The sequence below is a fragment of the Leptopilina boulardi genome, unplaced genomic scaffold (genome assembly GCF_019393585.1).
Source record: "Leptopilina boulardi isolate dan_hultmark-lab unplaced genomic scaffold, ZJU_Lbou_2.1 LbouV2_64, whole genome shotgun sequence".
Classification (NCBI taxonomy): Eukaryota; Metazoa; Arthropoda; class Insecta; order Hymenoptera; family Figitidae; genus Leptopilina; species Leptopilina boulardi.
In genome coordinates this window covers 1,108,124-1,122,518 of record NW_026138010.1, presented here as the reverse complement: position 1 = coordinate 1,122,518, position 14,395 = coordinate 1,108,124, and the positions used below count along the sequence as shown (strand labels likewise).

General features: G+C 26.2%; 2 protein-coding genes across 4 annotated transcripts; both read right to left on the bottom strand.

The window, feature by feature from the left end:
• Positions 1–1,114: 1,114 nt before the first annotated feature.
• On the bottom strand, positions 1,115–4,672 carry LOC127290434 (kinesin-related protein 9-like). Of its 3 annotated transcripts, none has more exons than XM_051318982.1 (10): positions 4,490–4,672; positions 4,216–4,342; positions 3,930–4,074; positions 3,369–3,644; positions 3,121–3,292; positions 2,958–3,053; positions 2,215–2,793; positions 2,071–2,127; positions 1,508–1,657; positions 1,115–1,422 (listed from the first exon to the last, which is right to left on the bottom strand). In XM_051318982.1, the coding sequence occupies exons 1-10, from the start codon at positions 4,602–4,604 to the stop codon at positions 1,352–1,354; spliced, it is 1,788 nt and encodes a 595-aa protein (XP_051174939.1). In that variant the 5' UTR covers positions 4,605–4,672; the 3' UTR covers positions 1,115–1,351. The 3 variants fall into 3 exon arrangements, with proteins under 3 accessions (XP_051174939.1, XP_051174938.1, XP_051174937.1); XM_051318981.1 differs by having other exon boundaries at positions 1,116–1,422; positions 2,071–2,124; positions 2,215–2,808; XM_051318980.1 differs by having other exon boundaries at positions 1,117–1,422; positions 2,215–2,808.
• Positions 4,673–5,793: 1,121 nt separating this feature from the next.
• Positions 5,794–13,416, bottom strand: LOC127290427 (protein toll-like). Its single transcript, XM_051318970.1, has 5 exons — positions 13,189–13,416; positions 9,454–10,711; positions 9,012–9,318; positions 8,293–8,922; positions 5,794–7,745 (listed from the first exon to the last, which is right to left on the bottom strand). Exons 2-5 carry the CDS (start codon positions 10,662–10,664, stop codon positions 6,732–6,734), a joined length of 3,162 nt encoding a protein of 1,053 aa, XP_051174927.1. The 5' UTR covers positions 10,665–10,711; positions 13,189–13,416; the 3' UTR covers positions 5,794–6,731.
• Between the last annotated feature and the right edge of the window lie 979 nt (positions 13,417–14,395).

Sequence of the window (14,395 nt, the reverse complement as noted above, 5' to 3'; positions counted from 1 at the left end):
TTGGTAAAATGACTTTTAGGTGGTAATAGGTGTCTTCCTCTACTCGTATTTGGCGGTCAATTTTTTTCTACACTTTTAGGTGTATTTTGTGCAAGAAATTGCAATAAAATAGTCTGCCTAAGAAAAATTGAATTTTTTTTGGTCCAGCTGCTGCTGGGCTACATTAAAATAAAGATGAGAAAAATTTTCGAAAAATTAAATTTGCGAGATAATCATTCGGGAATCCTTCTAATATAATAATGGAAAAGTTTCTAACAAAAAATGTATATCACACTTTTTAATTGGTACAGTGGTTGCTGAGGTACACTCAAAAATATTTTGTAAAAATTGTCGAAAAATAAAATTTTCGAGATAATTGCTCCGAAATAGCATAAAAGTATTTAGAAAAAAATTTGGGAGATAATTGTTCGGGAATACCGCCAAAGTGTTTCGAAAAAAGTTCCGAACTATAAATGTATGGCGCACTTTTTGATTGGTCCAGTGGATGTTGACCGCGGTCAAAGTATAATTTATGATTTTTTGAAATTTCAATTTATTCGCTCTGAAAATAGTGCATAAGAAATGTACAGGATGATAAATAGGTAATTAAAAATAGAAACTAAAATCCTAATACACTTAGGTTCCAAAACATTTAAGCGAGATATTATAAATTCGACTTCTTCCTGTACATTTCTTATTTGTTTGAGCACTGCTTAATCGCCATGTTGGATTTCTCCCCACCCAACTAGAAGAACTTAATAGTTTGACTTAGGTCGTTTCCGAATTGAGGTTTTTAGCGCATTTTTAATAAAGTGTATACTCGGATAGTATGCAGTGTCTTCATTTTTCCGTGCGAAAAAAAAGATACTGCATACTTTCTAAGTATTCACTTTTATCAAAAATGCTCTAAAAATCCTAATTCGGAAACGGCCTAGGAGTGTAAAAATCAGTGCTACTAACATTAAAACTTTTGGCGCTTAGTTTAGGTTTGAATTCAAAAACACTAGGAATCATCATTATTAATACGATTAATACATATTTATTGAATATATTATTATATTACATATTTTTTTAAGTTATTATTATATTATACAATAATTAGTAAATAAATCCCGTGTATATTTTAACAAATAAACTTTTATTTAGTAGTATTTATGTCCTTTAATATTTATTGATTTTAGTTTAAATTAATAAATATATAATTAATTATTTGTATTGTTTAATACATATCTATAATATTTTTTTAAATACATAAGTAAATGATAAAAAAAAATTCAATAAAAAATAGAATTTCAACAAATTCTAAAAAAGAAAACGAAAACAAAAAGCTAATAAATGTCTGTCGATTGGAATTTTTTTATAATTTGTTAAATTACTTAAATAATCCTTGAAAAGTGAAAGCTCGTTTTTTCTGATTACCAAAAAATCCAAATGATGGTGAAGCTGTAAAAATAATTTTTTATTGTTAAAAAATTAAATTTATAAAATAAACTAGGAGAAATTTTCAAAAAATATCGAGAAATAAAACCTGCAGGTTCCGGAGGGGGGGAATTTTGTTCGGCCAATGCCACATCGTTATCTGTATTTGACATTTCATCAGTTGTAAAAACAACCGAGTTATGCTGATCATCCACAAAACTTTGAAGCGATAAATCAGAATTACATTCTATTTCACCATCTACAAAAAAAGTGTAAATAAAAATAAATATATTATGAAAGAATAAAGTTAACTATTTAATAAATTAATATTTAACATTACAAATGTAATTCATAAATAAAAATTCTATTAATTAAATTTTAAAGAATTAAATATTTTTTGATCATTTATTTTTAAAACAATTACATTTAAGAAAAAATTCAATTACAAAAAGTTATTATAATTCTTAATTTCTTATTAACGTAACCCATAATTTTCTAACTTTTAAATTTTAATTTTAAAAATGTTAGAACTTTTGAATTTTGAATTTTTTAAAATTCTAAATTGATGATTGTTAATTTCTAAATAACTATTACATTTTTAATTTATTATAAATTAAGAAATATGAATTTTTAAAATTTACAATTTCTAATATTAAAAAAATATATAAATACCTTTTTGAGGAATGTTTGAGTCGGCGAGACTAAAGCTTCGGACACTTTCTGAAACTGCTTTTAAATTTGTAATGTATTATAAATTAAAAAATGTTAATTTTCTAAATTTACAAATTGTAATATTAAAAAAAAATGTATAAATACTTTTCTGTGGAATGTTTGAGTCGGCGAGACTAAAGCTGAGGTCAGTTTCTAAAGCTGAATGATTTTCAAAAGGTAAATCGGTTTCTTTTGTAACACTGTCTTCTTGAAAAATGTCCAATATTTCTATTTCTGTGCTGGTCGAATAGAAATTTCTTTCTTCATTGTGTACAGTTGCTTTTACTTTTTTTGGTGTTCCCAAATTTTCAGAAAATTGTTCAGTACTTTTGTCATTTCTTGGCATATTTTTCGATATTAAATCCTCATTTCTATTTCTTTTTGAAGTTGGAGTAACTCGAGAAGCCTTCTTTACTGCTCCCAAATTGTCAGAAAATTGTTTATTATTTTTGTCATTTTTCGGCATATTTTCTGGAATTAAAACATCATTTCTATTTCTTTTTAATGTTGTATTAACTCGAGGAGATTTCTCATTTTCCTTAGACACCTCTGTTTTTTTAAAATTAATATTTTCATTTATCAATTTAATTCTACAATCATAAGACTTTTTGGAAATTTTTGCAGGGCTCTGTAAACTTCTTTCTGATTCCAATACTGTACTACATTGGGAATTTTCATTCGTAGCTAAAGAAATAACATCTAAAACATTAATTTCAATTTGTTATAATTTAAAAAATCGAAAAAACCATGATTAATTTATTAAATTTTAATTAAAATAAAATGAATTATTGGAACTAAAAAATAGAAAAATGATGGATTGAAAACTTATTTAAAATTGTTAAAAATACCTGGTTCAATTTCTATTTCTTCAACTTGAGTCACTGTAACATTTGTTTTTTCAGGAACATTACACATTTCGTCGAAAGCTAAGGAGCAAATCGAAGCTACAAAAAAAATTAATTATTTTGTTATAGTACAAATATGAAAGTATTTATAAAATAAAACTATTACCGCTGTCACTGAGTGAATCAATCAAACTGTCAGGTTTTTGTTGTTCAGTTATCATTATTTGAGAAAATATAGTTTCAACAAATTTTGTGTCCATAACGGGAGGTGGCATCTGAAAGCGAGCCATTAAATGTTGTCTGTCTATGTCTTCCTTCTCTTTGATTAGACATTGAATCTAAGATAAAAGAAATGTAATAAATAATGTAATTAACAATAATTGAAAATACTAATAGTGAAAAGAATAATTTTACTTCTTTCTTCTGTTGAGACATTATGGTGTTGAGTTTAGCTCTTTCGTCTCTCAAATTTTTCCACTCTCGAATATGGTTTCGATGTCTCAACCAAAGTTTCGCTATCGCAATAACTTGTTCTTGCTCTCTTTTCTTCTGGATATCTTCGTAAGTTTTGTAACTGTCTTTCAAATTTTTAATATTCATCTTACGAAATTCTAATTCAACTTGAACCTTCAGTAATTCTTGATTGACCTCTTTTAACTCTTGAGCCAAAGGAGCTTTTTCAAATTCTGCCTGTTGAATATTTAATTTTATTTATCATTATTATATAAAATCATTAAAAAAATTTTAAGTTTGCGAGAAAGAAAATTGTAAAACTTTGTAAAAGTACACAATGGACAAAATAAATCGTATCTTACAATTCTTAAAATTTACTTGAATTAGTTTAAATTATATTGCGTTTATTTATTCATTAATTATTGGTCATTATTTAATATTAAATAAAATAACAAAAATAAAAGTAATAATAAAAAATTATGAATTCAAAGAAAAGGATTTAATTATATTGTGTCAACATACCTCATACTCGATACATTTTTTCTCGAGTTTTTCGAGCAATTTTTTCTCCTGCTCAATATGCGCCAATTGACGCAAAGAATCATCGTCTACCATACTTTGCGTTAATGTCAATTCTTCAAGCAACTTATGTGAATACTCTTGAAGGCTACAAGTAAGATATTTTACTAATATTTATAACAAGGAGCAAACTGATAATAAATAAAATGAAAAATAATAAATGAAAGTAATCAAAATATTCTTTACACAAGATAAAATCAAACAATAGCAATAAATTTTATTCTTTTACCATTTACTAGCTTTTTCCATTATAGGAAGAAGTTCTGATTTTTCCTGAATACTCTTTTTTAAAGTCTTTCTACGTTCCAAAAGATTACTTAGTTCTAATCTTTTTCTTTCATTTAAAGACTTCTTTGCTATAAAATAATAATGGAAAACAAATGTAAATTATATTATAACAATTAGAAACTGCTTGTGTTCGATTACTCTTTAAATTTTTCTTTTGTAAATATATAACAAAAACAATTTTTATTATTAAAATCATATGTTAATAATATATTTACCAGCAAGTTGCTCCTCAAGATATTTAATTTCAGCTTGAATAGCATTGTGTAAAAGTATTTTAAATTGCGGATCATTTGCATCAACAGTTTTTAAAAGTTTCTCGCGAATATCCATTTTTACTATCAACGAGTATGAAAAACAAAAACAGTTCTAAATAATTATAAAACTTCCCAACTACTACAAGTCTATTAGTCTAAAACTTACTTCAATAATAACGAACAGTGCTACCAACGTCAAGCGACAAAACAAATGTTATGGTACGGTTACAACTCGACTTGTACAGGCAGCAGTTAAGGTGAATACAGAATAGTAGTCTAGCTATCTCTTTTGCACTCATAGTTTTCTTGGATTTGCACTTGTCTTTTGTGTCTACATATTCTGTATCCACCTTTAGAATAAGAGAGTAAAAGCGCTCTTACACCTTTTTGACTGCATGAAGGTTACCATGGCAACGCATGAGAGTGAGTGCGACAGAAAATTTGAATATTCAAATTTTTTGTCTCACTCACACTCGTGCGTTGCCATGGTATTTTTTGAATCTCATATTCTTGTTCGTTACTATGGCAACCTCAACCTATAGACAGACTGCAGAGGTCTAAATGCACATTTACTTTTCTAGAAAAAAGTTATTAAAATGAAAATATCCATCAGGTTGGTTCCACAGTAGGCAAAATCGTATCGTTTTGAAGACGATTTTTATGCCAAAACGATGCGCGCGCATGCTTTTTCTATTGTAAGTTAAAAAAAATTAACTATTTATTGTCAACGACTTTTGAAATTAAATTATTTAATTTGTGTTAAACGAGTAAAAATAAATGTATATTTTAGTAATTATATCTAAAACAAACCTTATTTAGAAAATATTTACTATTAAAATAAATAAGATTTTTTTTTGAATTCATTGTGAAAACATAGTAACACTCTCGTATATTTTTTTTAACATTGTTTTCTATATACAAATATGTAGTTTTATAAAAAGATCAACATTTCTGTTTGTATTTTGTTTATTATACGTTCTTGATCTCTTACACACACTATACTTTTTCTCACTGACAAATTGTATTTACAGATGTTTCAAATTTGATGAATGAAAATGAATTAATAATAACATATACCTAAGACTATTTACATAATTATTGTCTCTTATAACTTTAAAAATCCTAAATTCATTCAATAAATTTACAAAATTTAAAAGAAAAGATGAAACGATAGCTTTTCTGACTATGTACGAATTTTTAATGGAATATATACATATATGTATATGTCACATGTTTTATGTGAAGCTGTAAAATTATAATTATAATATACACACATTTATATCAGTCTTATTTTGATATATGGCACATGTGTCATAGTAAAGTCGAGTATTTTAAAAATATAAAAAGTATCATAACAATTACATATGTACATTACTGATTTAATTAGCACGACACATTTTAGAATCGCATTTTTAAATTTGAAATAGTTTTCAAATTAAAAACAAAAAATTTTAAATAATATTTCCACACATTTATCATTCATTGGACTTTCTTGAACGCGGTCCTTAAATTTTATCCGTATTTACAATTACCACGTCATTTTTGTAATTACAGTAAAATCTTAATAAATCAAGCTTCAAAAGATAATTTACAATTTAAGGTACAAGTCGAATTATTGCGGTTTTTATTAATGTGATTTTACTGAATTAATCTATCTAGTCTTCTTTCTGAAACAGCCATATAATATAATAGAGAAACGAAACAAACTATCAGACATAAAAATATACTTTAAACAAAATATTACAAATTTCTATAGTTTCGAATTACTATTTACTTATTATTAATAATTTCTATTTCGCCAAATTTTCTATTTACACTAATTCGTAAAACAAACTATTTTTAATATAATCAAATTTTCAACGAAGTAAACGATTTGTTTGACCGTATTTTTAAGAAACCAAAATTCATATTTAACCGAATTTCTATTACATATTACAATGAATTTACATATTTTTCATTTCTCGGATTGTGAGTTTTTATTCGTTTGAATTTTCGAATGTTCGACTTTTCTATCAAATTTCAAAATGCTTCTAAAATTATAATTAAATTGAAATGTATCGAAATTTTACATTATGTAAAATTTGATGAAATATAAATTTTATTAAATCAAAAGTTTAAAGACAAAATTTAGTGAAATAGAAATTTTTGTTTATTAGAATTCGGTTAAATTGAAATTTCGATTTATTAAAAATTCTATTAAAATCTAGAAACGGGTATTTAATTTATTACACTCATCGTCACTCATATCAATGATGACTTTTCCATTTTCATTCAGTGGTGCCAGGCCACTTTCGGGAAATTGTTTTACCTCCGTTTTATTGAAATCCAACGGTACAATAGTATGTGCTTTGTTGAAATTCTTGTATTTCGATGGGTTGTAAACTGCGTCCGATTTGTGGGGCAATGCATAACGAAGTTTATTCCAGAACCACGGATCGCCCCACTGCACATAAGTGTTCATAGTCAAATACGATTGCAGGTCTGGTTCCAATTTATCAACAGGTCCGATATCACCGTACAGGATAACGATAATTCGCGCCCTTCCCTCGGTTAGAGCTTCTTTATGAGCAGTGCGAAATTCCAATTTGCCCCACTCACTTTGAATGAAATTCGGCGAGACCACGACAATTGTCCTCCTCGAGTCCCTGATGGACCTTGCGATTTGAAATGGAATCCATTCGCCTGCAAGCCAATCCCTGAAGTGAACGCAGAGCTTAAAGGATCTCGGTCCTTTCTCCAGATTCGCCATAAGTTCATTGATGACAAATTCTTCGTCCTTGTGGGAATAACTGATGAATGCATCGTATGGTTTGTTTTTGTCCAATACCTCCTCGGTGACGAACCATAGACAAAGATTCTTCGCGTAAAGCCAGATTTTGATCTCCTGCTGATAACGATAGTAAAATGAAGCGATCAGACCAAAAGTCAATCCAAAAATTGCAGCAAATACACTTGCAGTGACAATTAATTCAAGATTCGATGGACATAACTCGTCAATTTTAATTCTTGTCAGCATTCTGTTGAAATTCTTGCAAATAACATTCTCTTCATCTTCGACAGTGTTATTTTTTGTATTCACGAAAATTTGCAAACTTTGTGCTCCGCAATCACATTGCCATGGATTATTCCCAAGTTTCATCTTTTTCACGGATAATTTCATTTCTTCAATTACCTCTGGTCTGATTACCGTTAGATGATTATTGTCCAGTTCCAATTTCTGTAAAGAACAAAATTTATTATTTTCAGAAACCGTATTTAATTTTTTATAATATAAACTAACTATTATCTAAAAATTGAGTTCTTTTGATTATTATCATTTCTATTTTAAGAATTTCAATAAATTTTTTAAAATAAGAAAAACTCTTGATAGTAAAAAAAATAAAATTATAACGTTGGTGAATTGTACAACGTTTATGATCAACAATTTATAAGAAAAATATTTTTTTCTATACAAATTATTATAATTTTTTGTCTGAAAAAATTTTTCCAACTTTCCTCGATCAATAAATTTTTAAAATAAAAATTTTATAATTTTTTGCGTAAAAAATATTTTTTGTTTTTAATTGATGATCATAAACGTTGTAAACTTTACTGACGTAATAGGCTTTCTTCTTCCTAATAACCATTTTGACTCTAAATGATAAAGGGGTGGGTGTCAATAATTTCACTAAAAAATGAAGCTTTTAAGCGAATAAAATTGCCGTTGAAAGTTAGAACGTTTAAAAATTCTAATTTGATTGAACTAAATTTTTAAAAAAACTTACCTGAAGTGTAACGTTAAGAAGTAAATTTGTGGAAATGGTTGAAATTTGATTATGTGACAATGTGAGCCTCGATAAATTATTGTAACCAGTTTGTTGAAGGTTTGGAATAATTGTTATATTATTCCCAGTGAGGTCAAGTTCTTTGACATATCCCTTGCTTTTCAATGAGCACAAACTTTCTGGAGCTTGATTGAGATTTCTGTAAGAACAATTGAAAATAAATGTTTTGTCTGACGGTCTCGTCCACTGATCACATTCTTGAGGACACATTTCAAAATCGTTAATTTCCTCCATCGGCGGAATGCACTCGAAACTCTTGGAATTCAATTCCGACAATAAAATATCCTCGTATTTTTTCGAATCGGAACACTTCATTGGTCCAGTGTTTATTTTTAATGTATCTCGCACATTCATCATTGAACCATCCAAATATCGTAAAAAGTCGTACAAAGCACAGTCACACTTAATTGGATTATTATTCAGTAATAACACAACTGTGCTTCGATATTCCTCATTGAAACGTTTTTCAAAGTTCTCATTAAATGGATCATTCAGATCGACAGTCGTTATCTTGTTATAAGATAAGTCTACGGTAAAATCTTTTTGATTTTTAATATCTAAATCATCCACCTGCAAAAATTGAGATGAAATTATTAGATCTGTTCAAGTCATTTCTTTTTTTTAATACAATTTTGTTGAAAGTAAAAATTGAAACTTACCGTCAAGGAACTTATATCGTTATGAGAGAGATTGAGAAAGTTGAAATGATGTCCAGGAAATCTGGTCCAGTCGTCACACAACAATTGTATTTTATTGTACGATAAATCCAATACTTCTAGTTCATTACATCTGTTAAATACAGATTCGCAGCCCAATTTTGTTACTGATACTGTTGTTAGATTATTAAAAGCAAAAGACGTTTTCTTTAAATGATGTAAAGAGTAGAATGCTTGTCTATCAATACTCATTATTTTGTTCCGTCTCATAAATAAGGTTTCTAAATTCGCAAGTTTGGAAAATGTGAACCTGTAAAAAAATAGAGATTAAATTTTTCTTCAAAAACAATAAAATTAAAATAAATTGTACATTTCCAAAATTTTAAGAAATTCTTAATTAAAATTATTTTTAATACATATCAGTAATAAAAAATAAATTACTTACTCTGATATTGTGACGATATTATTGTTATTAATATTCAAGTTTTTCAAATTGATACAAGAATCAAAAAGTTTATCATCTAAATTTTCAATTTTATTATCATTGAGTTCGAGACGTTCCAATTTGTTCAATCCATAAAATATTTTAGCAGGCAATGAGACAAAATGATTTTTCTGCAAACTAATGTTCACCAAATTGATCGATCCCTCAAAAAGATTTTCCGGAAGACTTTTTAAATTCGATGAATCTAATTTTACCTCCAGTAAATTTGTCAAATTGCTCAAAAATCCATTTGGTAAAGTTTTAAGGTGTAGTTCATTCTCTAGCTTCAATTTCTTGAGATGATGATTTTTTTGAAATAACTCTGCCGGTAAATTTTTGAATGAATTTCGCGAAAGATTGATTATTTTTAAATTGACATTCTTGTGAAAAATGTCGACAGGTAATGTTGTTAATGGATTTGAAAAAAGACTAATTGTTTCTACAGAATTCAAATCAGCAAAAACATCACTACTCAAATTTGTTAATTCATTTCGCCAGAGACTGAGAAATAATAAATCCTTCAAATTACTAAATGTCCCATCTTCGAACACTTTAAGTTTATTAATTCCCAATTCAATATTTTTCAATTTAGGAGTAAATTGAAAGAAATTTGTTGGAATTGATTTAATTTGATCATTTCTCAAAATTAATGTTGTAATATTTGGTATAAATTCCAATAAATCTTCATCTAAATTATTACAACGAGTATCAGATATTTCTAGTGTTTTCAAATTTGTCAAATCTTGAAACTGATTTTTGTGCAATGTAACAAAAGTTGTTCTTATAGTTTTATAGTTGAGAATTTGCAGTGTCTCGAGATTTTCGGCTCCCACTAATGAAGCGATATTTTTTATTTTAATTTCCTCGAAATAACAATTATGTAGAGCTAATATCTTCACATTTTTCACAATGGAACTTATATTGTGATCAAAGTATAATAAATTGTCATTATTCTGACAATATATCGTGACAATTTGCTCAGAAAAATATTCGATTCTGATATCTATTTCACTTCTTGTCGAATTAATAGGACAATCCATATCATATCGTCCTGATATGGTACGAGAACATTGACATATACTATTATATTCTGTTAATTGACAATTATTACTATAAATAATTGATACTTTTAAGATGAGTAGTAACTCAATAATCCTCCAAAATTGTTGCATTGTTATGACTGTTTTTTGTCAATAAAACCTCAAGAGTAGAAATTCATCTGCAACAAAAAAAATTATTAAATGTAATTTAATATGCATAATTGCACATTTTTATTTAGTATTAAATAATAATATAATTTATTTAATCAGGTTGTTAGCTATTTTAGGTGGACCAAATTTTGGGGTTTTTTTATCCCCTTTGTATGTTAATAAAAAAAATTTAGGAATTTAAAAAAGGAAGAATTTGAAGAAATAATTTGTAATAGAATAAAAAAATATAAGAAGTTTAGAAAATTAAAATGGATTCGGAGTTAGAAAGAAATAAAAGAAAACGTTCAGTAAATTTAAAGAAATACATTGTTGAAAAAAACGAAAAATTAAAAGGCAATTTGAGAATTTTCTGGAAAAATTGAGAAATTTATGATAGTTTGCATGAAAATAAATAAATAAATAAATTTTAAGACTCCAAAAAAAAGAAAGAATTTGCGAGAAATATTTTATTCATTTTAAATAATTTCTCTTCTACACGAAGGATTAGAATTCTAAATAAATTTAAAATTTTATTTTGACTGTACTTTATTTTCTTGCAATATTTAAACATTATTTCGCAATTAAATAATAATTATTATATTTTATCTAAGAATTAGATATCAAAGGTCTAGAGAAATCTGCGTTCAATAAAAATTTTGTAATGAATTTCAGTATAAAATATTCTTCTAATACCGCAAATTGCAAAATCCTCTCTATAATTTATAAACCAGTCTAAGAAAAAATAATTATGATTAGCGGAACTGACAATAATAATAAATTTTCATTTACTTATAAGAAGGTAAATTAGCAAAAAAAAAAAAAAAAAAATACTGACAGTTCTTGTTAATTTATAAATAAAAAATTATTTACAAGAATATAAAAAAATATAAATAAAATTTTTTTAAAAATATAGTTTTATGAGAAAACACAATAAATTAAAAAAAAACAATTTTAACGAATTAATTTCACGTTCAAAATGATAATAATCCATTCAATTTCTTAGAAATGATTATAAATAATTATTCTTAATGTATTTCGTATTTATAAAAAGCAATATAATAATGGAAATGAAACAATTAAATCTTAAAAATGTTTACATGAACTTTAGAATATTTTGGTATAAAATTTGAAAAAAATTTTAGGGCAAAGAATGAATACAATTATTTTTGAAATACACTTTATTTTTACGCAAAAAAGGAAAAAAAAAACTTTAAGCATATTGTAAACATTTTATTACTGAATATTAATGCTTGATACGTACGTCAGGACTTTCTAACCAGGTCAAAGGACAAGAACCTCTCGTCAATTAGAATAAATAAAATAATTTACATAATCCTATTTCCAATCGATGTTCAGATCAATGATCTACTTTTTTTTCCTTCAAAGTTTAATAATAAAAATTTTTTTCATTCTCAAAATTTAGTAAGAAAATTTATTATATTATATTATTAGTTATTACTGAATGGACTTTGGATCTGAAAGGATTAAATATCGGCAGAATGCAAAAATTCCCTGAAACTCCAATTCTTTTCCCCGATTTCATGATGATAAATTTATTATTATCATCATCTCTCGACAAAGGCGCAAAACTTTTTTTCTTTTATTATCAGTAACATCCGTTTGATTACGCGCGTTAGTTTTGTACAATTTATTTTTCGTTAAACATGACAAACCAGTTTATCCCATTAAAAATGATTACAATCAAGACTATATTATATACAAATCGCATGAACAAATATATTTTTTTTTTAAATAATAATAAATGAACAAAAATATTAAGAATGTTCCAAAATAAAATAAGCAGACGTAATTGCATTTAAATCAGGTTTTTTAACTCGTCTGTTAAAAACGACAACTATAAAAACTCTTCTCCAGAATTACAATCACCAATCAATGACGTCATGCTTCTCGGTTTCAAACACACGTTGAATACCAAGTCACACTCAATGGCAAATCTTTTTAAGAAAAACATCAAATAAATACATTCACGCGCCAGAATACATACAATGAAATAAATATGTACCACGGTTCTATTTTTATCTGGTTTAAATATTAATTTACTAGAAAGAGGAGTAGAGATAAACATATATGTAATTATAGTGTAAAAAATAGTGGAAAAAGAAAAAAATATGCATTTTTTTATTCCAGGAAACAATTAAGAGGATAATGCAAGAATAAGTAATTAGTATGTTTATTTGATTAATTATTAATTTATAATAATTATTTATGTAATTATTCAGTTACAAAATTAATAAAAATTTATTATAATATATTTTTTTTATTTATAGAACTATACAATTTAAAATTTTTTTTAAAAAACTATACAAAATTTAAAAAAATATTTATCAAACGGAATTAATTTTTATTGAAATAAAGTTATATTAAAAAATAAAATAATATGTAAACATACACATATGTATTAGTATACTATGGCCTTTATTATTCTAGACGGATATGAAAGTATACGAATTGTATAATAGATGAAAACACTCTCTTTTACACTTACCGATTAAAAATTTAGTATCCGATAAATAAATTGGTAGATGTCAGTGAACGGCACTTGGTATGTTAAAACACAAATAACAAAAAGGGGTAGTTCACTTTAACAACAAATCACCATATTGAGATTGTTTAAGAGTAATTTTGAAAATACAGTCACTATACGTGATATTTTACGGACCCGCGCTCATTGACTTGTTGAGCTCAGACTGGTATAAGTAAGACTGAAGTTGAAGTCCTGAAGGCTGAGCGTCTATGTGACAGCCTGACGGGCTCCAGAGAGAGGAAGGGGGAGCGAAAGAGATAGATAATACATAATGAGTGTTGATTACATTGGAGGGACTGAATAAACAGAATCCTTTTTTTCTTTCATTGTGTACAGTACTACAATATTTACCGTATCTACTCAGAAAAATTAAATTTCCGCTGGAAAAACCAAAAAAAAAAACGGTTAAATGCTTAAAAAAATGAAATTAAAAAAATTCATTATTTACTACGAGGGGCGTATAAATGAATATTCCCTAAAATTTATTAGTCAGAATTTTTTTATTTAAATTTGACATAATTTCTTTTTTAAATATAATGAATTTTTACTCAACAAAATTTTTCTGTTCATAACCTTTTTATTTAAAAAATCTAGGGTGCAGAAACAGCATAAGTCCACAAATCAAAATTGTTCAGGAATCAATAATAGCTGTTTTTCTAGTAAATATAAGAATTTTTTTGAATTCTTTTTTTTTACTTTCTATTAATCTATAAGTTTAAAAAATATGTAACTAATGATTGATTAATTTTATTATTAATATAGTATTCAAATATTAAAAAAACTTTTGGAATTATGCTGTTTCTGCATCAAACGAAGTATGATATACAAAACAAGGGTATTCATTAAAAATACTCAATTTAGATAATTTTTAATTAACAATTTACATAAATAATTTTTTTTTTAAATTAGAAATTTAATGAAGTTTTAACATTTTGTTAAATAGTATTATGTAATTCATTTTTTTAAATGTTTAGAAGTTTTCTATCTATGTAATATTTTTAGCAGATTATGTAGCTTCATTTCAATCTTAAAAAGAGATTTTTGAAAAAGTGGACTTATGCTGTTTCAATTATACGAAGCTGGAGTACGCAACGTTTATGATAAACGATTTTTAAAGAAAGAATTTTTAAAAATGAAAAATTCTATAATTTTTTGCCTAAAAAATATT

Excerpts from the sequence above, each read along its gene's own strand:
- LOC127290434 (XM_051318980.1), bottom strand. The coding sequence starts at position 4,604 with ATGGATATTCGCGAGAAACTTTTAAAAACTGTTGATGCAAATGATCCG. Across the intron at positions 3,645-3,929 it reads AAAAATGTATCGAGTATGAG|GCAGAATTTGAAAAAGCTCC; the intron begins GTATGTTGACAC and ends AATATTCAACAG. Across the intron at positions 1,423-1,507 it reads CCCCCCTCCGGAACCTGCAG|CTTCACCATCATTTGGATTT; the intron begins GTTTTATTTCTC and ends TTATTTTTACAG.
- LOC127290427 (XM_051318970.1), bottom strand. The coding sequence starts at position 10,664 with ATGCAACAATTTTGGAGGATTATTGAGTTACTACTCATCTTAAAAGTA. Across the intron at positions 8,923-9,011 it reads ACGATATAAGTTCCTTGACG|GTGGATGATTTAGATATTAA; the intron begins GTAAGTTTCAAT and ends CAATTTTTGCAG. Across the intron at positions 7,746-8,292 it reads TTCTTAACGTTACACTTCAG|AAATTGGAACTGGACAATAA; the intron begins GTAAGTTTTTTT and ends TGTTCTTTACAG.